The sequence below is a fragment of the Naumovozyma castellii genome, chromosome 1, assembly GCF_000237345.1.
Source record: "Naumovozyma castellii chromosome 1, complete genome".
NCBI classification, from domain to species: domain Eukaryota; kingdom Fungi; phylum Ascomycota; class Saccharomycetes; order Saccharomycetales; family Saccharomycetaceae; genus Naumovozyma; species Naumovozyma castellii.
In genome coordinates this window covers 47843-74091 of record NC_016491.1, presented here as the reverse complement: position 1 = coordinate 74091, position 26249 = coordinate 47843, and the positions used below count along the sequence as shown (strand labels likewise).

At 37.6% G+C, this 26249-nt stretch overlaps 16 protein-coding genes across 16 annotated transcripts; 7 read left to right on the top strand and 9 right to left on the bottom strand.

Moving 5' to 3' along the window:
* Positions 1-117: 117 nt before the first annotated feature.
* NCAS0A00470 (60S ribosomal protein eL37) lies at positions 118-789 on the bottom strand (the record flags this gene model as incomplete). The annotated part of the gene is made up of 2 exons (XM_003672950.1): positions 118-380; positions 783-789. The coding sequence occupies 2 exons, from the start codon at positions 787-789 to the stop codon at positions 118-120; spliced, it is 270 nt and encodes an 89-aa protein (XP_003672998.1).
* A 480-nt stretch (positions 790-1269) lies between these two features.
* On the top strand, positions 1270-2820 carry PLM2 (Plm2p; the record flags this gene model as incomplete). Its single annotated transcript, XM_003672949.1, has 1 exon — positions 1270-2820. The coding sequence occupies one exon, from the start codon at positions 1270-1272 to the stop codon at positions 2818-2820; it is 1551 nt and encodes a 516-aa protein (XP_003672997.1).
* A 290-nt stretch (positions 2821-3110) lies between these two features.
* SAM2 (methionine adenosyltransferase SAM2) lies at positions 3111-4274 on the bottom strand (the record flags this gene model as incomplete). The annotated part of the gene is made up of 1 exon (XM_003672948.1): positions 3111-4274. The coding sequence occupies one exon, from the start codon at positions 4272-4274 to the stop codon at positions 3111-3113; it is 1164 nt and encodes a 387-aa protein (XP_003672996.1).
* Positions 4275-4570: 296 nt separating this feature from the next.
* Positions 4571-5386, bottom strand: LPP1 (phosphatidate phosphatase LPP1; the record flags this gene model as incomplete). Its single annotated transcript, XM_003672947.1, has 1 exon — positions 4571-5386. One exon carries the CDS (start codon positions 5384-5386, stop codon positions 4571-4573), a length of 816 nt encoding a protein of 271 aa, XP_003672995.1.
* A 452-nt stretch (positions 5387-5838) lies between these two features.
* PSP1 (Psp1p) lies at positions 5839-7950 on the bottom strand (the record flags this gene model as incomplete). Its single annotated transcript, XM_003672946.1, has 1 exon — positions 5839-7950. The coding sequence occupies one exon, from the start codon at positions 7948-7950 to the stop codon at positions 5839-5841; it is 2112 nt and encodes a 703-aa protein (XP_003672994.1).
* A 1453-nt stretch (positions 7951-9403) lies between these two features.
* GNP1 (glutamine permease GNP1) lies at positions 9404-11443 on the top strand (the record flags this gene model as incomplete). Its single annotated transcript, XM_003672945.1, has 1 exon — positions 9404-11443. One exon carries the CDS (start codon positions 9404-9406, stop codon positions 11441-11443), a length of 2040 nt encoding a protein of 679 aa, XP_003672993.1.
* A 634-nt stretch (positions 11444-12077) lies between these two features.
* NCAS0A00410 (uncharacterized protein) lies at positions 12078-13010 on the top strand (the record flags this gene model as incomplete). The annotated part of the gene is made up of 1 exon (XM_003672944.1): positions 12078-13010. The coding sequence occupies one exon, from the start codon at positions 12078-12080 to the stop codon at positions 13008-13010; it is 933 nt and encodes a 310-aa protein (XP_003672992.1).
* Positions 13011-13371: 361 nt separating this feature from the next.
* NCAS0A00400 (uncharacterized protein) lies at positions 13372-14484 on the bottom strand (the record flags this gene model as incomplete). The annotated part of the gene is made up of 1 exon (XM_003672943.1): positions 13372-14484. The coding sequence occupies one exon, from the start codon at positions 14482-14484 to the stop codon at positions 13372-13374; it is 1113 nt and encodes a 370-aa protein (XP_003672991.1).
* Positions 14485-16364: 1880 nt separating this feature from the next.
* NCAS0A00390 (uncharacterized protein) lies at positions 16365-17480 on the bottom strand (the record flags this gene model as incomplete). The annotated part of the gene is made up of 1 exon (XM_003672942.1): positions 16365-17480. The coding sequence occupies one exon, from the start codon at positions 17478-17480 to the stop codon at positions 16365-16367; it is 1116 nt and encodes a 371-aa protein (XP_003672990.1).
* Positions 17481-17716: 236 nt separating this feature from the next.
* SDH7 (Sdh7p) lies at positions 17717-18148 on the top strand (the record flags this gene model as incomplete). Its single annotated transcript, XM_003672941.1, has 1 exon — positions 17717-18148. The coding sequence occupies one exon, from the start codon at positions 17717-17719 to the stop codon at positions 18146-18148; it is 432 nt and encodes a 143-aa protein (XP_003672989.1).
* A 147-nt stretch (positions 18149-18295) lies between these two features.
* EMI1 (Emi1p) lies at positions 18296-18559 on the bottom strand (the record flags this gene model as incomplete). The annotated part of the gene is made up of 1 exon (XM_003672940.1): positions 18296-18559. The coding sequence occupies one exon, from the start codon at positions 18557-18559 to the stop codon at positions 18296-18298; it is 264 nt and encodes an 87-aa protein (XP_003672988.1).
* A 241-nt stretch (positions 18560-18800) lies between these two features.
* Positions 18801-19217, top strand: GRX2 (dithiol glutaredoxin GRX2; the record flags this gene model as incomplete). Its single annotated transcript, XM_003672939.1, has 1 exon — positions 18801-19217. The coding sequence occupies one exon, from the start codon at positions 18801-18803 to the stop codon at positions 19215-19217; it is 417 nt and encodes a 138-aa protein (XP_003672987.1).
* Positions 19218-19310: 93 nt separating this feature from the next.
* NCAS0A00350 (uncharacterized protein) lies at positions 19311-20786 on the bottom strand (the record flags this gene model as incomplete). The annotated part of the gene is made up of 1 exon (XM_003672938.1): positions 19311-20786. The coding sequence occupies one exon, from the start codon at positions 20784-20786 to the stop codon at positions 19311-19313; it is 1476 nt and encodes a 491-aa protein (XP_003672986.1).
* A 169-nt stretch (positions 20787-20955) lies between these two features.
* On the bottom strand, positions 20956-22515 carry EMI2 (putative glucokinase; the record flags this gene model as incomplete). Its single annotated transcript, XM_003672937.1, has 1 exon — positions 20956-22515. One exon carries the CDS (start codon positions 22513-22515, stop codon positions 20956-20958), a length of 1560 nt encoding a protein of 519 aa, XP_003672985.1.
* Positions 22516-22989: 474 nt separating this feature from the next.
* On the top strand, positions 22990-24117 carry GRH1 (Grh1p; the record flags this gene model as incomplete). The annotated part of the gene is made up of 1 exon (XM_003672936.1): positions 22990-24117. The coding sequence occupies one exon, from the start codon at positions 22990-22992 to the stop codon at positions 24115-24117; it is 1128 nt and encodes a 375-aa protein (XP_003672984.1).
* A 214-nt stretch (positions 24118-24331) lies between these two features.
* EUG1 (protein disulfide isomerase EUG1) lies at positions 24332-25978 on the top strand (the record flags this gene model as incomplete). Its single annotated transcript, XM_003672935.1, has 1 exon — positions 24332-25978. One exon carries the CDS (start codon positions 24332-24334, stop codon positions 25976-25978), a length of 1647 nt encoding a protein of 548 aa, XP_003672983.1.
* Between the last annotated feature and the right edge of the window lie 271 nt (positions 25979-26249).

Here is a 26249-nt window from a genome sequence, read left to right as displayed (position 1 = left end):
ATTTTTCTTTGAGAACATATCAACTTTTAAAATTAAATATATATGTAAATATACTTCAAAGGTGGTATGTTGTTAACTATTATAATATTTTTTCCTTATGAGTTAATGAGGGATAATTTAAGCAGAAGAAGCCTTGGAAGCGGAACCAGATTGGAAACCGTTCTTGAATCTTCTAGAGACATGCTTCAAATATCTCATTCTACCGGTACCGGTAGTAGTTCTTCTCTTGGACTTAGCGGCCCAGTTGAAAGATCTAGTCTTAGCAGCTGGATAACCACAGGCGGAACAGGTCTTCTTTTGAACATGGAAAGAACGACGACCACATCTGTTACACAAAGTATGAGATTTGTTATGACGCTTACCGAAAGAAGGAGTACCCTCTGTTTAAAATAGTCAAAAAAAGTATGACAACAAATCGTTAGTAACATGCTTAGCATTGTATTGTTTCAGGAAGTTCATCTCTGGATATTCAGTCTGGTTACTTCAGCACATGAGGAAGTGAGTTATCTTTTCGTGTTCTACTAATGGGAGGCTTGTTTGTTCTCCTGCTTCTAATAAATTCAATATTGTCATCTGCTCCCCCCTTTTTTAGTGGCTTCTCTTGTAATTCATAGTTTCCTTTGATAAAGCTCATAATCAATCTTCTCTTTTAATGGTTCAAAATAATTTTCAAATAATCCCAATGTTTAACAATTTCTTAATCACTCGTATTTCTTTCATATGCAACCTATCTTCAGACATTATTCCAGGTAGAACATTCCAATTAATGCCCTTTTACATACTACCCATTTTTGCTTATTTAGTTATGTGGTTCTTTAAACTGGAACTTAATCAATGGTACAGTCACCTACAATTCACATCAACAATTTTGTATATCTTGAATTGAAATTTCGTAGCTGGCAGAGGTCAATGCTGTGGTGCACGGAATCACGTGAAGACCTTGGAATTGTCTCCCCTTTCTGCGTACCCTCGTCTTCCGTGATATTCAAACATTTGTTTAAAAACAAAAAAATAAAAAATACAAAATGTGTGGGTGGTGTAAACTGTACGGATGTTAGAAAACAAAAACAGTCATAAGGAAGACACGTAAACTTTGCGATCCTTACGCGTCTGTCATAATCCAGTGTTGATGAAAAATTAGTGAAATATAGATGAGTCTTTTCGGTAAATATACTTCAAACGGTCGCTGTTAACCTTCTCCAAATATTTACCATTGTGTTAAGTTCTGCAATTATCTCAAAACAATTGCAAAGTGTTTGACATTGAACTATGCCCAGCCAATTCCCACCATCGTCACCCGTCGCAAGCTCAAATGTTAACCGCTATAACAACCTCTCAAGTTCAGAGGATAGTGATAATTCCTTAACTGAAAAGCCAAGTGCTAGAACAACAAAGAATCACCACTATCCAACGCCAAACCCTTCCTCAAGTACTGGGAACCTATCGTCGCCAGAAAGATATATCAGGGAAGCTCCCTCACCTACATCTCGTATTGGTGAAGTTAAAAATTCACCAATACTTATAAAATTAGACCCGTACGACCAATCACGTCTTGCGATTGGACGGAAGAAATCAGTGTGCCAATACATCCTACCGAAATTGAAGAATATTTCACGACAACATCTTTTCCTCACTTATTTAAGGCATACCAATGAAATTATATTAGAATGTAACGGTACCAATTCTATTATTATCACTCTTCCCTTAAAGTTAACGTGTCAATTAGTGAAAGAGGAGAAAGTTTACAAGATATCTACCAATGTTGATGCTACCAATTCTACAGCAATTGTAACGTTCATTCTTTCCCAAAACGAGACAATAATTATGCCATATTTGGAAGGCATAATAATAGACTTTAGGAAAATCAAAGTGAGCTTACATCTTAAAGAAACATCGAACCTGAACCAGGATAAGGATGACGAATATTTTACGGAAACAGAGGATGAACAAACCGCCCTTGAAATCAATAGTGATGATTTCCATTCTAAAATGACTACACCTTCAAAAAAATTAAGAAATGTAGAAAGATCTCCTTCAACTGAGCCAATGTCGAGAGTTCCCTCAACAGAAACAACACCAAGAGAGCTACAGTATCATGAACCACAAAATCCTTCGACTCCAATAAAGAGGAAAACAGATGTATCTGGGAATGATAGATTATCTAATCAAATGACTCCAATTAAGACCAAGAGGAGTCACCAACCTCTTAAGATAAATTTGCCCCTATTGAGTCCTGAATTTGATAATGACACATCTACTATAGAGGATCAAAGATTTGATATTGAAAAATTGCTACTTCGAACGGATGATGACAATAAATCCCAAAACTTGTTATTACAATTCAGGACAGAAAGTGAGCATACCACATCACCACCTCTTCATAAAGGAAAAAACAATGAGAATCATAAAGAGGAAAGAGTTTCAGTACTAGCACCATCAACCAATATTGTAATTGAAAAAAACGACGATAACAGTAATTACAAGGAATTACAATATGTCCTAACCAATTACTTAGCATTCTCCAATGTTCACCAAGTGCCTCTATCACAACTACACACAGTTAATTCAACTATTTCCGAACTAACTCAAGACGAATTAAGAAATATACTGGAAACTGAACCTTCTATCGGAATTATTAAAAGAAAGGGTAAAGATGCCATTGGCAAGCCATTAGAAGAAGAATATTATTATGACATGGAAAATGATTCCAACGAGGAGAGAAAGATGTTGGTGACACAATTAAAAGGTGAAAGAACAGGATTGAGAACATGCAGGAAGAGACATAAACAATATTTTTGGAAGAAACCAACAAAAAAGTGAAATAAGAATTATCCTAACCATCTTCCTATCTTTGCATTATTGACCTTAATTAAATATTTATTGTTTTACGAACAACAGTTATTCAAATGGACTTTTCAGAAAGAATTTTCTTTTATAGATTACATATAAATAAATACAATATATCTACACTATTTTGAACATCAGGTTTTGGCATGATGAGAGACTGAGAAACACAATAGGTCTGAAGCAAACCAGCAACAAACAGACTTTAGCAATTGGTGTTCTTCGCTTAATAAAAGTAAAAAGGCTGGAAAATATCGATCATATGTTCAAAGAATCAAAGTTTTTGGTTTCTCCCATGGATAGTCTTGGTTGGTAAAATGACCATATGAAGCAGTTGGGAAATAAATTGGTCTTGCCAAATCTAATTCCCTGACTAAGACACCTGGTCTTAAATCAAAATTCTTCTTAATAATGGCAATAATTTCTTCATCCGACTTGGCTGAAGTTCCGTAAGTATCTACATGCAAGGATAATGGTTCAGCAATACCAATAGCATATGAGAATTGCACTTGAACTCTTTTACATAAACCAGCAGCTACCAATGACTTGGCCACCCATCTTGCAGCATAAGCAGCTGAACGATCCACTTTGGAATAATCCTTACCAGAGAAAGCACCACCCCCAACGGAGGAAGCACCACCATAGGCATCCACAATAATCTTTCTCCCAGTTAAACCGGCATCACCTTGAGGTCCCCCAATGACGAATCTTCCTGAAGGTTGAATATAGAATTTAGTGTTTTCATCCATCATATCAGCTGGGATGACTTTATCAATAATTTCAGTCTTGATTTGGGACCTTAAGTCTTCAGTACTAATTTCCTCAGCATGTTGAGCGGAGACCACGACTGTATCTATTCTCAATGGCACCCATCTTCCGTGATCATCTTCATATTCGACAGTCACTTGAGTCTTAGTGTCTGGTCTCATCCATTCCAATGACCCATCTCTTCTGGCATCAGCCATGGCCATATTCAATTTGTGAGCTAAAAGGATAGTTAATGGTAATCCCTCTGGTGTTTCATCAGTAGCATAACCAAACATAATCCCCTGGTCCCCTGCACCCAAGTCTTCAATAGCCTTCTCATAATGCAAACCTTGAGCAATATCAGGAGATTGCTTTTCAATAGCAACCAACACGTTACAAGTCTTATAATCGAACCCTTTAGCGGAGGAGTCATAACCAATCTTCTTGATAGTGTCTCTGACAATCTGTTGATAGTCCAACTCAGCCTTAGTGGTAATTTCACCAAAGACCATAATCATCCCAGTTTTGGCGGCAGTTTCACAAGCTACTTTGGATAGTGGGTCTTCCGCTAGACAGGCATCGAGAATAGCATCGGAGACTTGATCACAAATTTTATCTGGATGGCCCTCACCTACGGATTCTGAGGTGAATAAAAATCTTTTGTTACTGCTTCTTGGGTACATTTTGCTTTGGGTATTTTGGGTATTTTGGGTGGTTGAGATGTTTGTATAAAAAAGGGAGATGTCTTAAAGGTTGTTTCCAAGGAATTAAGAGATTATAAGATAAATTTGACACTTTTTCCTCGTTTAAATGATGCTGCAATGCCAAAATTTTCACACAGTTTTCTCGGAATTTTCGAGCCACAATTTCTGAACAATAAACAAAAAAACAAATAAATAAATATAACAAAACAATGAATGGATTCTATAAATTAGACTAGAGTATAACCAACTAATGTTATGTATGTATATGAATGTATCTATTTGGGAATGGAGACTGGGATGGGTAACGTAGCGCCTGGTCTTGTCGAGAAGACCCATCTCCAACAACAATATATTATAGAGCACCCTAACGAGCAGCCTGAAAGGACATCGTACCAGTGATGTCTGTGATCCGTGATTCTAGATATCATGACGATAGCCATCAATATAAGACACCATATGTGTCTCCAATACTTGCCTATCACATATTTGGATTGCCATATGAATATGAACCCTAAACCACTTGTGATGAAACTTGAATGTCCACTGGGCGTACTCTTCAAACCTTCATACAATATACCTTTATCTTCCTGCTGGCAAATATCCAGCCCGTAAAAGTCACTCTTTGATGTCGTGACATCCTTGGGCATGCATCTTGCCAAGAAATCGGGTCTAAAGTTCCCAATGATCAACTTCAAAGAATTGGTCAACGCACCATTAATAGTTAGTACCAACGCCAAACACAGTAGACTCACATGCATGAAATGGAAATCTTTACTTATCCAATCGGGTCTATTGGTGATCCAAGCTCCATGTTGTTTCCTCAGAGATTCCTTCCCCCAGGTGCAATACCATAGAAGGACACTGGTGCTGATAAGAACACTCATCAATATGCACTCAATGCCCCCAACAACTTCATCTTCCACGTATGATTTGGAGATGCGAGGGTTGTTCAGTTGGAATTTGACGTTATTGGATCGTGGTACGAGCCCCAGCTCGGAGTAGAGAAAGAAGATCATACATAATGTCACGACTATATATTTCACAACATAAGGTTTAAAATATTCGAGCATTTTGTGCTTCAGCGTGACCATTTGTCTGGGGGGTGCGTACTTCACTTCGTGAGGGCTGTAAGTATATGGTGAAGTCTTGTTGTTGTTTTGTTGTGTGTATTTGTTTCAAATTGATCTTGACGTTCTTCGCTTTGACGCGAAATTTGGAATAAAGAATAATTCGAGATAATACAATTTATTTAATCTATATTTATATAAGTGAAACCAGTAACGATAAAGATAAATCTAAAAGAAAAGGAAGGCCAACTTTTGAAACAGCAGGCATAAAAAAAAAGGAAAGGAAAGTGGGAAAAAAAAATATAATAAGGATACAATAAGGTTAAGAATAATAAAAAAAAAGTTTTCTGTGTTTGCTTATACAGAAAAAAGGGGAGAGGGTCTATAATTTTTCAATTTATAATCGGGTGTGTGTGTGTGTAACAATATTATTAGGAGATAGCAAAGCCCTGCATTAGCTTGAACTTTCTTTCTTTCTAATGGAAGAGTTCATCCACTAATTCTTTGTAAACAGCAATTTGGAAATCATCCAATTTAATCTCATCTAATGGTGGAGCCTCCAATCTTGTATTAGAATTATTAATTGAATTTTGCACGTCTAGATTATGAGTATTAATATCGATGATTTCATTTGTGGGGAATTTAACGATCATATCATTATACAATTTCAATTCTAATTGCTTGGAATCGTAATATTTAGAATCAATTTGTAAATTGTTTGGTATAGCACAAAGCCAAATTCTTGTCTTGTAAAATTTGAACAATTCTTTGATCAAATCTCTAAAATCATTTCTTTCATTACAAACGTAATAAAAAGTCAATTTCTTTCTATCAAACTGGAATTCTGCATTTAATATCTTAATATTTAAATGACGAGAATGAGATGATTGTTGGTTACCATTATTCTCATCATTCGTATTATTATCATTTAATGCGTTTAATTTTATCTTGGCAATATGTAATGCCTTTAATTCATCTTGAAATTTGAAATGTAGATTAGTTTGTACTTCCCATGGAGTTGCAAATCTTAATACTTGCTTCGATGGGATAATCAATTGAGTCAATTCCACTAAATCGTAATTCTTTGCATTTAATGTACCATTGTTGTTGTTGTTGTTGCTCTCATTGGCAACAACGTTACCATTAAATTGGGCAATTAAAGAATCAATAAACTTATCATTTGGAGAGTGTTGTGATTTATTGGTAATTAAAGAATCGAAATGGATTTTTTCTTTAAGAAATTGATAAAGATGGAAAAATTTCAAACTTGTTGCTGGTTCTACAACAACTACCAAATCTTTACCTCTATCACCATCGATAATAACCAGATCACCTCTTCTTAAGATTAAATTTGTATTCTGTGGTGTAGATAGTAATTCTAATTTCCCATTCTTCAAAGCAACTAGAACTAAAGGTTTGTAATGTTGGTAATTTGAATTACTATTATTAGTTTGTGAAGTACCATTTTGTGTGGGGGAGATGAAATTTTGATTACAATTTCTTAAGAAATCCATAAAGTTCAAAATTGATCTTGTCCTACTTGATTCAATGGATTCTCTTTGAGCGACATCATCATGATCGTCATTTATTATCAATTTAAGGTTGTCAATAAACTTGTAAACTTGTTCACACGAGAAGTAATTACTACCACATTTAATGAATAAAGCATGTAAATCAGAAGATGAAATAATTTGTTTACCATTAATTAGTATCAAACCATTATTAACCATCGTGTTACTGTTATTATTATTGGGAAGAGAGTTTTGATGCTTATTGAATTGAGAAATATTAGGAATAGCAGGCTGTGTATGACGACGAGTGTAATGATCATGGAAAGTGGAAGTATTTTCGGGATTATTATTGTTATAATAAGTGTTATATGATGATGATGATGATGTTGATGCTTGCAATGGATGACCGGTATTATTATTTTGCGAATAATTGGTGTTATAATTATAAGTGTTTGTCACATGATTATTATTGCCAGTATTGTTATATTGATGTCCGTCAATTAAAGTATCAGAAATATAAGAGGACCTTCTTGCCGCTATTGAAAGTTGATCTTGATAAGATTGATTATTGAAGCCATTTGTATTTGTTGTTTGTTGCAAACGATTTGAGAAATGTCCATGACCATTGTTAATAGTATTTAATTCATGAGATTGAATTATTGGTGCGGATTGAGGTAGTCGAGGGTTGCCATTTGTGTTATGGAAGGATGATGAATTTGGATTAGATGAAGGGGAGGACATTACTTGATACATGGTATTTGAACTATTAACCAAATTGGTTCCATTTCTTGCAGATGAATAAGTTTGCTCTTGATTTGGGGATGAAATGGTCAATGAATTCTTAAATCCATTAATGAAATCGAAATTCCTGGAAGATTGAGGTTGTTGTGTTGAATATTGTAATTGAGAATGAGGTTGGTTGTTGGTTGATGCTAGTGAGGAAGCCAGTTTATTTGGTAAGTCAGTCAATGATTTGCCACTACTGTTCTTGAATAGTAATTTCTCGTAGTAATTTCTCAAGTCTGCATTATCCGAGATACTAGTACTGCTACTAATACTTGGAAGGTCCTTTGACATGTGGTACGATTGAGATAGATTGAATTTAGTGGTTTGTTTATCTTGGAGAGTCTGTGGATGGCGTGTTTTGTTTGGTTCCTGTTCTTGTTCTTGTTATCCTTTGAAATGGAATGGAATGCAAATTTAAAAATATTGTTTCAACGTCCGGCTGTGCACCAAGCCGAAGGGGTCACCCGGATGGCGAATCATTTTCTATGTGTATGTCACAAATTCTAAGAATAACAAGGTAAACAAGGTAAACGAACAACACGTACAATACAAGACCAAGAATGGGTTGAACGATGAATTGGTTGACTGGGGAGAAAGGAGTTTACCCTCTTATCATGAAAACACAGCTCCTTGCTTGTAAGTGGAACCAAATGGATAAGGCCAAGGACCTACTTAAGGGTAGCTGGCTATCTGTTTGCTTGATCACCGAGTTGTTAGAACATGAGGTTTTCTCCCTTGTGAAACCGTTATCGACTTGTCTAATTTCTTATCGCTTGTGTCGTGTATACGTATATGCTATATACTAGTACGTGATACGCTGCCCCTTTCCCGACGTACAAAGCGACCACGGAAATGTCACATTCACGTTCAGATAAGCAAGAAATACGTTTTCCACTTTTAAGATCTGACTGACTTGTTTGAGCGATTAGGGGTTCTGTCCGGCTCGGACCGATGACTCTCTGGCCGTTGGGGAAATCTCTATATAAACACACTACAAATACGTTACTTCTCCACACGGGTGTCTCATCTCCCTATATTACTTAAATAAGGCGTTATTTAATGGTTTAAAATCGCCTTAGTTTGGTTATTTCTTTCTTTCTTTCTTCCGTTCCATTCCCTTCCCTTCCCTTGCAGCAGGAAAATAATCTACAACCATGAAGCTGGCTTTAGACGTACAGGAACACACTCCACTGACTTGAAGTTGTGCTAGCTTCTCCCCAGTTACTTCCCCTTTGATGAGGGAGCCGCCTATCCATCAGACAAGATTTATTGATCTACAGGTAGATTTGCCGACGCTTACGTTATCTCAAGGACCCAAACCCAAAGCCGAGTCGGCGACCGATATCCGGGATTGCGGCGAATGACGCCTCACCGATAAGCGTGCCGCGTGACCGCCCTGTGCGGCTGAGAACGGGACCCGCGTGACCCCTGCCATCCCATTATGGTCATCCCGTGCGGCGTTAATTGCGCACGGTAACCCGGCCTGCTTTCCATATCCGCTTATCAGCAATGCGATTACGTACTATCTACCAATCTTCGCAAGCAATGAGTAAACGTACCGTACCTTCATCAACTACTCCACTCCGTTGCTGAAAAATTTTGAATCCCACTTCCAAATGGCAAATAAAAGAAACTACCTCCCGTTTTTGAATCATCCTTCTTATTGTTCACTCTATTTCACGTCTTGGCTTTTTTTTACGAGTACTTCAATAAATCTAATACATTCATTCAAACATTACAGAAAATGAGAAACCCGTTGTCGTCAAGAAGCAAGAAGGATAACGTCACCATCCACTCGTTCTCGTCTTCTAATTCGAACAACAACAACAACAACAACAACAACCATAATAATGATTTCGAAATGAAAGACGTCAAACCAAAGGAAAGGGAAATTGGAACAGCTTCCATTACGGAACAGGAAAACATCATCGAGTATTTCGGAGAGAAATCAAACGATGATACTTCTTCCTCTCCAGTCACTCGTCAATACGTGAGTGGTGCCGACTTCGAAGAACATACCACCAAACCTTCTAGAATTAGAAATTTCATGGACTCTTTCAAGAGGGCTGAACAACATCCAACCAATGTTAACAATAACGGTGCCAATTCCGAATCTGATTTGGAAAATATGATTCTATATAACGAAGATGGGACTCCCAAACCACTTCCTCATCATCATGACGCCCAAATTAACGATAACAGTAAATCTGATGAATTGAAAAAGACAATTAAACCAAGACATGTCCTTATGATCTCCCTGGGAACAGGAATCGGTACCGGTCTGTTGGTCGGGTTAGGGTCTTCTTTAGTCCAAGCTGGTCCTGCAGGTTTGATTATCGGGTTTGGTATTATGGGGTCTTGTCTGTATTGTATTATTCAAGCTGTCGGGGAATTAGCCGTCGCTTACTCTGATTTGGTCGGTGGGTTTAACGCTTACCCTTCATTTTTAGTCGATGAAGCCTTTTGTTTTGCTGTCGCTTGGTTGTATGCCATTCAATGGTTATGTGTTTGTCCCTTGGAATTAGTTACTGCATCAATGACAATTAAATATTGGACTACAAAAGTCGACCCAGATATCTTTGTCATTATCTTTTACATTTTAATTATCGGTATTAATTTACTTGGTGGTGCCGCAGGTTATGCAGAAGCTGAATTCATTTTCAACTCTTGTAAAATCATGATGATGATTGGGTTCTTTATCTTGGGGATCACTGTCATTTGTGGTGGTGCTGGTACAGATGGTTACATCGGTGCTAAATATTGGCATGATCCTGGTGCCTTGAGAGGGGATACCAGTATTCAAAGATTTAAAGGTTGTATGGCTACTCTAGTTAACGCTGCATTCGCATTCGGTATGTCTGAATTTATCGGGGTCACTGCATCAGAACAATCTAACCCACGTAAGGCTATCCCATCTGCTGCAAAGAAAATGATTTACAGAATTCTTTGTATGTTCTTATCATCCATTACCATCGTTGGGTTCCTTGTTCCATACAATTCTGATCAATTATTAGGTTCCACTGGTAGTGGTGTCAAGGCTTCTCCATACGTCTTAGCCATCTCTACACATGGTGTTCGTGTGGTACCTCATTTCATTAACGCCGTTATCTTAATCTCTGTGCTTTCCGTGGCCAATTCTGCATACTATTCCAGTTCTCGTATGTTATTATCCCTAGCTGAACAAGGTTACGCTCCAAAAATTTACTCTTACATTGATAGAGAGGGGAGACCTCTAGTTGGTATGGCTACTGCTGCCATATTTGGTGTCATTGCATTCTGTGCTACTTCTCCAAAGGAAGATGAAGTCTTTGTTTGGTTATTAGCCATCTCTGGTCTATCTCAATTATTTACATGGATGGCCATTTGTATTTCCCATATTAGATTCAGAAGAGCCATGCATGTACAGGGACGTTCCATTGGTGAACTGGGGTTCAGATCTCAAGTGGGTTGGTACGGGTCCGCATACGCTGCCATAATGATGTTCATGATCTTAATTGCTCAATTCTGGGTCGCCTTGGTTCCAATTAACGCTGATTTGACAATTAAATTGGATGCTAAGAATTTCTTTGAAAATTATTTGGCTATGCCTATCTTATTAGCATTCTATTTCGGTTACAAGATTTGGAAGAAGGATTGGAAATTATTCATTAGAGCCAAGAATATCGATTTGATCTCTCACAGAAATATCTTTGATGAAGAGTTAATCAAACAAGAAGAAGACGAATACAGAGAAAGATTAAGAACCGGTCCAAAATGGCGTAGAGTTTACGATTTCTGGTGTTAATGTCTAAGCAAGCAAGCACTTAACCAACCAACCTAATAGTTATATTCATTTTTGATGTCCTTTTTTTATTTTATTTTATTTGCCTTCATTTCATTCCATTACCCATTACAATTTGTAATAAATCATCATTATATTATTATATTATACTATATCATGTTAGTTTAACGTTTCATTTTTACTTCTTTTCTTTTTTTCTATTTATCTATTTATATATTTGATATACAGCATTACAGACGTTGACGAATGATATCGTCAACTATGGCCAGCTAGCTAGGAATACGTATTTTAACTTACCGAGAGGAGGAATTAGACGTTCTTTATTGGTTTAACCCTCTTTGTTGTATTATGTTGTTTAGCCGCCTTGCAATTTTAGGGGAGAATTTCTCGGACAATGGGGATACGTCTCATTGGCTGCTTTCTCGGGGAACAATGGTATATAAACACACAATTCGCCACCCAATTCCTAGACTGTTTTCTCTGAAGATCTACTTTTCTAAATAGCAAAAACATAATAACCAACTGCAAAAATGAGCAACTCATCAGCGCCAGAAGAGCCCGAAACTTCATTACCGAGGATTTGATAGATAATGAATTACTTGTTAAGGCATTCAGTAGTGCCAGTGATGCTTTCGAGATGATGCAGTCAAAGTCCACTACCTCCTCTATATTCGAAGTTATTGTGCTTCACCAACCTCCAAATCCACTTTTAAAAGAACTGGGGCAAAAATACTGTAAGTTTAAGCCAAACATGGATTTGGATACTTTCCGTAGCCCTTTGCCTTGGGTGTGGGGAAGAGCAAACAAATGGTTATACTTTTCCTTTTTTCCCAATGAGAATCAAAGAGGAAATATCATTTCTGATTATTACAGTGGCATAACCTTTTTGTTCAAAAAAACTCGCCTTTTCGTCATCAACTTTAGAGATGATCCCAAGATCAACAGACGCATCATTACAAATGGGAAGATGTTAGGAGATCCCTGTGACGTAATCTTGTTAGTTTTGGAAAGTCTCTTTGAAGATATGACGTCTAGGGTCGTCGATTTGAAAAACAAATATGACAATGACATTAAAACTGTGGACCAAAAGAGGGCAGTTGAGGCAGAGCTGGATATCATTGTTGAACAACTTAGGGGGATGGAAAAAACTTTGGAAAAGTTGGAAAGTACCTTAACTAAATATATGGAAGACACTCAATGTTTTACAGAAAGGTTTGGTAGAGAAAGTAAAAAGTTCCAAGAATTGAAGAAAGATGTGGAAGAGTACACCAAAGGCAATGAAGAATTAGAGGCTTTCTTACTTTTATTTGTGCAACAGCTTGGTAGTGTTTCCACGTTAATTGCTCTTTTGCGTGCCACTGGGGTCACCAAGTGGATACAGTTTGCTTTTTCAATACTGACTATGACCATTATTTTCCCTATTAATCTTAAAAATGGTTTTACAAAAGGGTATTTTTTTGAGCTGTCAAGAAATGCTAGAAGGTGGATATCAATAATATGGCATGCGTTTATTGTACGCTGGGAGAGATTTGGGGATGCTGTAGCAGATCTTTGGGCCAATACCTCATGACGGTGGAGAAATTTAAAAGTTGAAATAGTCTATATATCATATTTAGTAATGTATTCTTATCATTTTTCAAATCGACGACCATAGACGTCATATCTTCAAAGAGACTTTCCAAAACTAACAAGATTACTGCACAGGGATCTCCTAACATTTTCCCAGTTTAAATGATGCGATTGTTGATCTTGGGATCTTTTAAAGTTGATTACGAAAAGATGGATTCTTCAAAGCATCTTGAGAAATTGAAATAATCTGTAGCTTATATTCAGTAGTGCATCCTTATCATTAAAATTACAGATTAACATATCTGTCATATACATTCACTTAAAGGCAAATTATATTATATAAAATCTTTAGATTCTTTGATCTACCAAATTGTAGAGTCCTCCCATCCGTTATCAACGAGCGTGCTTGATGTCCTCCAGTCTTCGTGCCTCATATCTTCAAGCAGCAAAGTGATGTTATCTAGGACATCACATTTTATGGGAAGATATGCCTCCATGCCTGAAAGACGGGCGCTGCAAGGTAACCAGTCTTCTGCTTGATTTTGAATCTCAAACATACCGTCAGAATCAAACTCCCATACCTTAATCATTCGCCAAAGTAGCCCTGATGTAACACCCTCACCAAAGTAAACCAGATTTATGGGCTTATAGGAAAGCCGCTCCTCCCTTAGAATGCCGTTCTCAAAATTGTCCTCATACTGGGTGGTTAACGTCATTTCTATCCGAAGATCTCTTGCATTCATCAATTTTGCAATTTGATGTACGTTCCCCTCCAAATGCTCCTCCTGCAGGTGCTTCGAAATTTCTTTAATCACTTTACAAATGGCATAGGCAACCGAAAAATTCTGATCGCCATCTTTATCAGTGCATCCAATAAAAAATGTAGGGTATTTCAGTTCGTTCCATGGATCATGTAAATTTTCCTGTACATTGTCATATCGGAAATTACAAAGACTTAAGTTTTTGAAGGCAGCTAAAGTAGAGCTCTTGGGCTTATAAGTTGTGGAGGGTGTAAAGCCTCGTTCGCCGATTTCTTGCAGAATAAGATTCCTAATCGTATCGGTAGACAGACCACACTCACTGAAGATAGAATGCAATTGTTTAGCACCAACATTCATCCCCGTGCCGATCATCACATTTTGTTGATTCTCAGAACCTAATACTATCAACACCGAGTCTACTTTTATATTAAGGTCAGTGGATGCCCTAGGTTCTTCACGCCGATACGGTCCGTAGTGGGCAAACCTTTCATGGAGCTGGCATAAAGTCCGGTTTGTGGAGACAAAACATTTATAATGATCAGCAAACTCCCATGTTCTTTTGAACTGCCGGCATGCATCTCTTTGTTTCTCTATATCTTCTTTAGTGCAATGACATTCCAAGCCGTGTAAGCTATTATCTCTCCTTTTGCAAAGGTTCCTTTTGCTTCTGGGAATAGCCGGTCCTGGGTATGTTGCAGAAGGAGTATTGCCCATTTTTTTCTTTGATAGCCATGTCACTGGTAAGTCGTCTTATCTCTCTTTCCCATCGTGAAATTTATAGGGATAGGAACGCCCTTTTATATATGTCTCCATAAAACTTCTAGCGCAATCTTTTTTTTCCGTTACTGATAGAGAAATGAAAGCTGCCGCTATCAAAGAAAGAAAAATAAGAGGAATTTGAGTTGACCTTGATCACTGAGTATAGTTAGTGCTCAATATATATTTCTAGATAAATTTTTATGTAGTAAATAGCTTTAATAATTATAAGGATTAAGGAAAGGAAATTTAATTAAAAGAAAGACTTTGCTGATTTGGGATTACTGCGGCTTCGGTGTCCCACTATTTAATAGTTTGTAAAGTGTTTCAAGTCGGTGTGTCATTGTTGTCAGTGATTTCACAAATGACTTGATTTGGACCTGATAGAAGTAGCGAGAACTTCGATCAGAGTCTGATATTGTTGTTTCACAACATGAGAGAATTCAGCCCACTTTCCGAAGTTTGGAAAGTAGCTTAACCAAATATGTGGAAGACAGTCAATATCAAAGAGAAAATTTTGCTCGAAAAAGTAAGAAGTTCCAAATGTTGAAGAAAGATGTTGAAAAGTACACCAAAGGCACCGAAGAGTTAAAAACCTTGATACTTTCCTTCTTTCAACAGGTTGGCGTTATTGCATGGTTAAATGTTCTTTTGTATGCCGTTGGGGCTAGCAATTCCATACCGTTCAAGCTTTGCATAGTGTACATAAGCCTTGTTTTCCTTCGTTGCCTTAGGAAGGGTATTAAGGGTGGGCATTTTTCTCAGCTGTCAAGAAACTGTAGAAGGTGGATGTCAATAATATGCCATGCATATATTGTACTCTGGGAGAGATTTTGGCCAAGATCCTAAGACGGTGGAGAATTTGAGAAGTTGAACTTGTTTATATTTTATATTTAGCAACGCATCTTTAGCATTAAAAGTAAAAATAAAATTTCCTTCAAGTTGCTCAACAATAATATCAAGTTACTCTTCGCATTTTTTCTTTTGGGTCACTGTTTCAATTTGATAAGATTTGTGTTCCTTATCTTGTAGAGCAATGGTAGGGTTACTTTGTTCAGTCATTTTTATTATTAATATACAATATTTTCTTCGTCGTTTTTTTCTATATAATAAAATATATAATATCTAAACTAACATTTAACCAATACATTCTTTCTAACATTTCTTACCCTTTATATAGTTTTCCATTTGGGTAGAAATATTTTCTTCACATAGAAACCAGAGATATTCAGACGTCGTCGGATAAGCATATTCTGATCATAGAATTTTCTAGAATGTTCTACAACTTTTTTGTAAAACTCTAAAATTATTCTTTTCTTTTTGATCATATTCTATATTGTTCTTTTTCATTCTTTGTGGAACAACTTGCTCTTTGATAGACGTATCCTATCCATCTTGTAGAATATTCGGTTCCAGTACAATTGTTCGAGAAGTTGAAATATAATCTATATATTTTATATTTAGCGGCGCATCCTTAGCATATCTGTCACATATTTCTCAATTAAAAAAAAATTATATAATGTTAAGAGTAATCCTTTAATTCAAAGTATTCTTCGTTATATTACGTAAGTAATATATATTAATATAAATAAATACCCAAAGGGTCCAGCAGTCAAAGACGTCTCAACATGGTAGCTTATATACGTTAGCATATGACATAGTGTCCAATACAATGCAACCCCCTACTTGCATACTAAGTGGTCTGACACGTCCGGTGATCGATCGGATCGTGTCCCTCCGAAGGTGGCCACCAACGGTTACCCGTATTAAAAGACTTATAACAAACGGTTATGGATACTGTGTAATAACGCTAACATATAAAATCTTTATCCTTTGATCTACCAAACCATAGAGTCCTCCCATCCGTTATCAATATCCAGCGTGCTTGACGTCTTCCAGTCTCCGTGTCTCATATCCTCAAGCAGCAAAGTGATGCTATCCAGGGCATCACATTTTATGGGAAGATATGCCGCCATGCCTGAAAGACGAGCGCTGCAAGGTAACCAATCTTCTGCTTGCTTTTCACTTTCAAACATACCGTCAGAATCAAACTCCCATACATCAACCATTCGCCCAAGTAGCCGCGAGGTAACACCCTCGCCAAAGTAAACCAGATTGATGCGCTTATAGGAAAGTCGGTCCTCATTTAGGGTACCGTTATCAAAATTGTCCTCATACTGGGTGGTTAACGTCATTTCTATCCGAAGATCTCTTGCATTCATCAATTTTGCAATTTGATGTACGTTCCCCTCCAAATGCTCCTCCTGCAGGTGCTTCGAAATTTCTTTAATCACTTTACAAATGGCATAGGCAACCGAAAAATTCTGATCGCCATCTTTATCAGTGCATCCAATAAAAAATGTAGGGTATTTCAGTTCGTTCCATGGATCATGTAAATTTTCCTGTACATTGTCATATCGGAAATTACAAAGACTTAAGTTTTTGAAGGCAGCTAAAGTAGAGCTCTTGGGCTTATAAGTTGTGGAGGGTGTAAAGCCTCGTTCGCCGATTTCTTGCAGAATAAGATTCCTAATCGTATCGGTAGACAGACCACACTCACTGAAGATAGAATGCAATTGTTTAGCACCAACATTCATCCCCGTGCCGATCATCACATTTTGTTGATTCTCAGAACCTAATACTATCAACACCGAGTCTACTTTTATATTAAGGTCAGTGGATGCCCTAGGTTCTTCACGCCGATACGGTCCGTAGTGGGCAAACCTTTCATGGAGCTGGCATAAAGTCCGGTTTGTGGAGACAAAACATTTATAATGATCAGCAAACTCCCATGTTCTTTTGAACTGCCGGCATGCATCTCTTTGTTTCTCTATATCTTCTTTAGTGCAATGACATTCCAAGCCGTGTAAGCTATTATCTCTCCTTTTGCAAAGGTTCCTTTTGCTTCTGGGAATAGCCGGTCCTGGGTATGTTGCGGAAGGAGTATTGCCCATTTTTTGTCTTTGATATCCATGTCACTTTTGAGCCTTCTTATCTCTCTCTCTCTCTAATCGTAAATTTTTCACTTATAGGAAAGTTTCCTTATATATGTCTTCAACATCTGTCTGCTAGCGCAATACCTTTTTTATGGCGCGATTGAAGCATTTTCAACGAGTCAAAGTTAAGATGTAACTAACTAGTCACTATCAACTCTTAACGCAACCACCCAGTGCATAGAATAGGAAGCAATATGTTCAGAGGAACTAGAACATTACCTGACACAAGAAGTGTAATCAGAGGGTTGGCCTCACATCATCAAAGCCAACCGTTGTTACCACCGTTGATGCTTTACAGAAGAATCCTTAGGGAACATAAGCATCTACCAGCCATACAGAGGGAAATGGGGGATGAGTATGTGAAGAACGAGTTCAAATTGCATCAGAATATTGATAACCCATTACATATTGTTGGGTTCTTGACTAGCTGGCAGGATTACTTGACGTTGATCAGCAATGGGAATTGGAAGGAGGCTAGTATGAATGCAACGACGTTGGAGAAATTATCACCAGACCAAGTTACACAGTTATATGAGCTAATGAAGGAATCAGAAAAGCTATATAAGGATCCAAATGAAGAAACTGAAAAAGATGAAATCTTGGGAACAAACCCATCTAAGAAATGAAATGAAGCAAACAAATAAATATATTCCAAAACAGCACATGTAAATAAACTTCATAATGATGGTAATTATTTATTCACAAATAAATAGACATATATATGCACAAATATATATGTGGTAAAAGAATAAGTATTTCGTTTAAGATCGTTATCACCTTTCCTCCCAGATATCGTCGGAGCTTCCTCTAAACTTGGAATTAAACTCCGCTTGTTCCTTGTACCATTGCTGCACTTTCACAGGGTCATTACTGTTGACAATGCAGAATTTCAATTTAGCCAGTTGCTTGGTACATGAATTGTATTCGCCATAACGGTAGTAGTTACGAAACTGTCCACCCAACGAATAGCATGCGGTCAACTGATCGAATGCGTCCAGGCAACTCATGGTGCAGGGATATTCGGAGGAAGCGGACATATTACGATGCTAAGGTGCCACTAACTTTGCCCATTTGTCATCTGTGGCTAAAGAAGAAGATATTGATGATTAATACTATTATTATTAATGCTGTGAACCCTAGGGCAGCAAAATAAAACCCTAGGGCTTGCTGACAAAACAAAATGCCAGACACCCCTTTGAAAAATTCTGATCAATCAATGAGTGAGTGAATGAACAAGAGATTTCATCCATCTACCAAGGAGTATAAATAACTGCAACAATGCACATCCCGGAAAATCTTAGACTTGTACTCATTATCATATTCTTTACTGTACTATACTACCACAGGCACAAGAAAGAAAACAAAATGGTTGCCCAAGAAACTATTGACTACGTCCAAAAACTTATCAAGGAGAACAAGATCATTGTCTTCGCCAAATCATACTGTCCATACAGCATAGCCACCAGACGTACTTTATTTAACGACTGTAAGGTCCCACAATCAAAGGCGTTAGTGCTGGAACTAGATTTGATGCAGGACGGACAAGAGATCCAACAGGCTTTGTTAGCCATTAACGGTCAAAAGACGGTACCTCACGTGTACATCGCAGGTGAATTCATCGGTGGTAATCATGAACTACAACAAATCTTCCAATCTGGTGAATTGCAGAAAAAATTGGCTCCTATCTTGGCCTAGAAAAATATATAGCTTTAAGAGTTTATGCATGAATTAATAAATAAAATAAATAAAATAAAATGTTCATTTTAAAGAATATTATTAATGTTACTTTCATTTCATGACATGGGAAAAGGCATCGATCGCTTTTGCAAACCATTGTGATCCACCAAATTCCGTTTGACTCACCAATTCTTTATTCTTTGTGCGACGTTTCTTATTTTCAGGTCCATTCTCCATTGTTTGTACGTTCTTCATTGTATCTGCAACGGACACGGCATATGACATAGGTAATATCTTTGGTTCAGATTTACCTCTCTTAATCCATTCATGAATTCGTGAGGACATGACATTCAAATCATCCAACCCCATTTGTTTCCTAAAATTAATATCACACATGAACATTAACAATTTTAAAGTGTAATGTGCATCGTTACCACCATTATGTAAATATGCATGTGGTATTTGGAACAATCGTAATATTTTACCCAAATTACTACCGTCACTTCCATAACATGCAGAGTATAATTTCATCGTATCCAAGACATGAATGCGTTTTTTCCCTTCTTCAGCACTCAATTCAAAATCCATTTCATTATCTGCGGGGAAGTTGATACCAATGCTTCTTAACCATTTGATATCACCTTTGATATTATGCCCGACAAATGCTCTAGACCAACTAAATTCTTCCTTCCCCTGTGGGATCATATAATAATCAATTAAATTTTGAACAAATTCTACACATTGCTGCAGTGGTAGAACCAAGCTTTCACCCAGGAGAAAACAATCTTTGTAATCGCAAACCCATGTCTTATTTCTAAGGGACAAGGCTTCTGCTACTACCAAATGATAATTTCTAGTAAGTGGTACCAGGGAATGATTATTTTCTCTTGGATCGTAGATTGAAATACCAATTTCTGTCACAATATTGTTATCAAATTCAAAGGCTTCAATATCAAATGAAAAGCAAATGGTTCTCCGCATATTCATCAATCTGATTGCCGTGGATAAATAATCAAAATTGGTACTACCTGGTACAGCATACACTATGGGATGATGTTCCCTCTTGAGAGTCTTTAATTGGATCATGTATGCTGATGTTAGAGGGTCGACGTCTTTGGTAGAAGATGATTTTGGCTTTTCAATGGGTATATCAGGCACAGATCCGTGTAATTGAACCCAGTCTTTATTGAACGAATCAATCTTTGCATTCAGTTTTAATGTACTTTCTCTGTTACATTCTCTGTAAGATTTGTTAATTTTTTGTAAATATTTTTCGACCATATCTAGATGGGCCTTATTACTTTGGTCTCCAAAATATTCAATCTTTGATAAGTTTTTAAAATGATCGAATTGGTTAATCCATGATTGCTCAGGTTTGTTAGATGAGAGTTTTGAAAGGGCATTCTTGTATTGCGTTACATTACTTCTGAATTGTGGCGGTAAGTCTCTTACAAACAGTTCATTCTTGGTCGATTTGATCTTATTGACGCCAAAATATTGGTTACGGGACCCATTATTATTGTTGTAGTTGTTGCGTTGTTGGTAAGTTCTCTTTTGGGCCATGGTCCTTAGTGTGGATCTCAGCATACAAGATGAGTGATTGATGTATGTGTTGGTGGTAACAAACTACATGCTATTATTTCAATGCCAATTTTTTTTTTTTCAGACTAGACGGAAAGACAAACAAAATTCATTATTAATATTATAAAACGTACGTTACATAGGAGATTAAATAAAAGAAACACAGACAGACAGCTTAAGCCACCAAAGCACACAAGGCACTCCCGACGGTAGCACCGTCCTTACATTGCTTCAAATGGACTTTACGTTCCCCATCTGTTCCAATTGGACTTAATGACAATGCATGTCTTAACATTGATCTATAACCTGGATAATATTCTATCAAGGAACCAGCACAACCGACTTCGACTTCCCCATGATATCTCTTGTGTAATGCACCTGTCTTGATGAGGATACCTGCGATGGGGACAGAAGATAAGTAAGCTGATCTACGAGAGATGGCACGGACTAATCTTTGAATTTCCTTACGTTCTGCCATAGTAGTCGGTAGTCTTAAACTTTGTAAGAATGATAATTCTGTTTCTCTCAAATTGGATGAATCATCAATTTCAATACGGGATAACACCTCTGTGGCCAATTCGAAGGGGGTCTTCAAACGATGAGGTAATTGATCATGGGTCTTGTATTGTGTTAAGATTAAACGTCTTTGATGTAAATCGACCAAAGTGTTTCTTAGGATTTCACCAAGGAACATGGCAGAGACACGTTTTTCAAACAAATGGAAACCTGGGTTAGAGGAGAATTTTTCATCAATATCGATATCATATTGTGTTACTGGTAAATGTAGTAAATCATTATCGAAGGACCCCCATTCCGTGTTAATGACCATCTTAGTCTTACCATGTTGTTTGAATTTGGCCTTCTCTTCATCTGTCAATTTCTTAATGTTATCTAAATCTTCCATGTAACAACCATTAGTACCTGTACCAAAGATCCCACCAATGACAGGGTCAGAAACTTCACCCGTCATTGTTTCTGCATCCCCTGAAGTGTAACAATGAGCCAAGAAAGTACCTACGGTATCGTTTGTTAATGCGACGACTCTAATCATATCCAACCCATGAGCGTCCAATTGGTCTTGGAATGATTTCACGACGTCCTTACCGATAGTATCTTCAATCTTAAAGCCCTTGGTCCATCTAATCAAAGTACCTGAACCGATAGATTTTTGGTCCACTGGATATGAGAAGGAAAACCCCATCTTCAACACGTCAAGGGTATTATTATTAATGGAATCTTCATCGTCTCCAATAGGGGCATCAGGATCTTGATTCAAATTCAATGCCTTGTTCTTCAACACTTCTGGATGATGCTTTCTAATGAATGCTCTAGTTCTTCTCCCCAAGAAACTAAACAATTCATCATTAGTAACATTTTCATCGTAAAGCAATTCTTCCGGGATCTTGGATTTCATTTGTTCAATGTTAAAAGTATGATCACCATTCAATTGAACGGAACATACTCTAAAATGGGTAGCTCCCAAATCAGCAGCCATAAGGACCCCCTGTTCAGTCCCGTTGGGCTTCCCCGTGACGTAGGATGGAATCATGGGCAAGCCTCTGTCGTTATTATGTGGATCATTGGCGTCGTATTGGAGTCCCTTCTCCATGGACTCTATGAAGTATGCGGTTAGTTCGTCTAGCTTTTCTGGAGTGACTTCGAAGTCCTTGACGATCTTGTCTACGGCTTCCGTGAGGGCATGTTCGCCGGCCTTGTGCAGGTTCTCGAAGGACATGATGTTGATGTAGTTGATGTTGTTCTTGTTGTTGGGAGTGAAAAGTTTCAGAACAGAACAGAAAGAAACAAGTGGTTGTTTAAATAATTGGAAACCCCTTTTTCCGCTCCGTTTTTTTCTTCTCGACGAAACAACCCCGCGTTATTGTGTTCGTGTCTGGTGATGTTGTGGTGATTTTCGTTCATTGTAAGCTGAATAACAGGTATATAATGGGGTGGGTATTAAGTGTTTATTCTATGTTGATCAAATATGCTAATTAGAATTGATTTTTGTACTGAATTTAATACTATATTAATGATAGGTTACCCGGTGTCAATGCTTACATCAGCCACGTGACCCAGTTCGTTCAATATTTACACAATTGAAATAATAATAATAATAAAACTATTAATTGCAAAATAAATAAATAATAAATAGTAGTTAAACTCTACTCCAGTATTGATCTCATTCTCAACCTGAAACCGCCCTCCCCACATGTTCAGAATCGCGAAATCATTCGTCAGAACCATCGAGCAGAGTGTTCAGGACACTCTCGCCCTCTCCAACGACCAGAACCAACTGGACGCATTCTTCCAATGCATCCCGCCAAACTTGATCTACAACCAACTGACACCCACTTCCACGGACAACGGTTTATCTGCCTCCATAAATTCTTCTCTCGCCGGACTAAGAGTCGTATGGGTCGATGAATTGCAACTACAGTTGAACTCATTCTTCGACTACATTGTCGGTTTGAACGACGACCCTTTACCGCTAACTACAAACCAACACGGCTTCTCATACCCGGATTACAACGCCATATACAAACTACTAAACGATATATCCATCACGGCACAACAGGGCCACTCTCCCATGGTCAAATTGAACATTTGGTCCGCCAAGGGAGGCACTTTCAGAGACGAATACATCACACTCACACCGAAGGATGAAACTCATCTCGATGAAATATCCCTCAATAACACAAACACGGCACAACAGAACACATTTCAACCTTTGGGATTCAAAGTACAATGGACTCCCCTCATTGGCGCCACTTACACCTACCATATATTGAACTTGAACATCCCTGGCGGACCAGCACAATTGGCTGGCCTGATCCCGGATGAAGATTACATCGTCAATTGTCAGGATGGTCTGTTGTCCACTGGAGGTGAGACTTTACTACAGGATATCGTAAGAACAAGGGCTAACCATGATTTGATCTTGTATGTATATAACAAGGTTTCCGATTGTGTAAGACCCATCACAGTACATATAGGACCCGATGGAAGGCTGGGTTGTGGTGTTGGGTATGGCTTTTTGCATAGAATACCCACAGTCAAGCAACAGCAGCAACAAATGTCCTCGTCGTTGCCTCCACCAATTGACTCTGCAGACAGTTTCATACCTTCACAGCAACTACACACCACTCCGGCACCACCACCATCTGCACATAGAAAGAAAAAGGTCGCTACTGCTGTGGATGATCCAAATATGCTGGAGTATTTCAACGAGGGCAAGGACAAGTTTACCAGACCACCCACGACAACTGAAAGCGATGGGGCTTCCGCAGTACCACCACCACCTATTATTCACAAGGAAAAAGAGTCAGAACAAGAATAAAAGTAGTTATGTACATTAAATAGGCGTGTATTTAATCTGTTATCATTGCCAAATGTGTCGTTCGTTCAGTTCACTCACTGGAAAATTCGCGTTGCAAAAAAATAATAGAACAAATAAGTTAGTTTCTCAAACGAGGTAGATACATAGATACATTTACATACATATCTTACTAAGACAGCGATACACTTAGTTCCGTCGTCAACCTCGATACACAATGTTCCTCTCGAAGAAAGCTGTATTTGCCGCCGCCGCTACTCTGCTCTCTACCGTGGCTAACACACAGGGACAATTCCCCTCCGCTGTGGCACCAGAAGATTCCGCTGTCATCAAGTTAACAGGTGAGAATTTTGCTGCATTCATCGCAGGTCATAACTTGGTCCTGGCAGAATTTTACGTCCCCTGGGATTACCATTCCAAACTATTGATTCAAGAATTCGTCGCTACCGCCAACGAACTACAACAACATGATATCTCATTAGTGCAAATTGATTGTGAAGCAGATGAATTATTATGTTCTCAATTGGAAATTAACTACTACCCAACTTTAAAGATCTTCAAGAACCAAAAAATAGTTAAGGCCCCCACTTATACAGGTACCAAATCAGCTGAGACATTGGTACCATTCATGATTGCTCAAGCTGTTTCACCCATTAATGTCGTCGATAATGAAGAAGATTTCGAAAAATATTTGACTCAAGATAGATCAATACCTTTATTGGCCGATTTTGGTGCCCCAGGTTTGAATGAAACTTTCTATGAAATGGCAACGGATAGTTATGATAAATACGTATTTGTTTCTTACCCAACAAAGAATTCATCTCATGGATTAATGCTTTTCCCAGCTCCAGTGCAAGTGGAAGAAACTTCAGAAGAGATTGCTAGGGAAAATGAAGGATTACCCGAGGGACAAACTGTAATGAAAATGATTATTCCAGAACCAATTCCTTACGTCGGTGATCTAGATAAGATTATTGATAACAAAGACGAATTCATTAAATGGACTAAAGTATCATTACTACCATTCTTCCAAGATTGTAAAATTGCTGATTTCAACAAGTATATGGAAACTAAGATGCCCTTGGCATACTTGTTTTACACTGATAAGAACGATTTGGTTAAATACACTGATTTCTTCACCGAATTGGGACAAAAGTATCGTGGTGAAGTTAATTTCATCGCTTTAGATGCCAACACTTATAGTAACCATGTCAAGCACCTAAGTTTAAAACAACAATACCCATTATTTGCCATTCATAACGTCACCAACAATATGAAGTACTCCTTACCACAATTATCTGATGAAGAATATTTAGATTTGAAGGGATCTTTGGAATTAGATGAAGATAAAATTGTTGAGTTAATTGATGCATTTGTAAATAAAACCGCTGTACCCATGCAAAGATCTGAACCTGTCCCAAAAAGCCAAGATTCAAATGTCTATAAATTGGTCGGGGACACTCATGATGCAATCGTCTTTGATAAATCCAAGGATGTCTTGGTCAAATATTACGCTCCATGGTGTTCTCATAGTAAGAGATTAGCACCAATTTTTGAAGAATTGGCCGACATTTACGCCTCAGATGAATCTACAAAGGATAAATTATTATTAGCTGAAGTGGACGCCACAGCTAATGATATCATTCATTATCCTGTCGAGGGGTATCCAACCGTTGTTTTATTCCCCGCTGGTGAAGACACTCAACCTATTATGTTTAAGGATTCAAGAACTTTGGAAAAACTAGTCGAATTTGTTAGAAATAATGGTACCTATCACATCGATGCAGATGCCATTAGAGGTATTGAACATACTGATACCACCAGTGAAGGAAGTGTTGATATTACTGAGCATGATGAATTGTAATTTGGCGGTTAAATATTGACATCTATAAATTATATCATCGATATTATCTCCAATATAGAATAGAATAAAAGAATGTTATCTTATGGAATGACTCTACTTACTTTAATTATATATATTTGTCACCCTCATTTAAGAATCGATGTCAAAATTGTCCGCAGGGTAACCTATGAATCTTTAATGAACACGTAAAAACAATTGAATACTTCAGGAGAGTTCGAGATGACATTAAAGAGATTCTGCTACCTTCTAAGTAAGATAAACTTCATTCCAT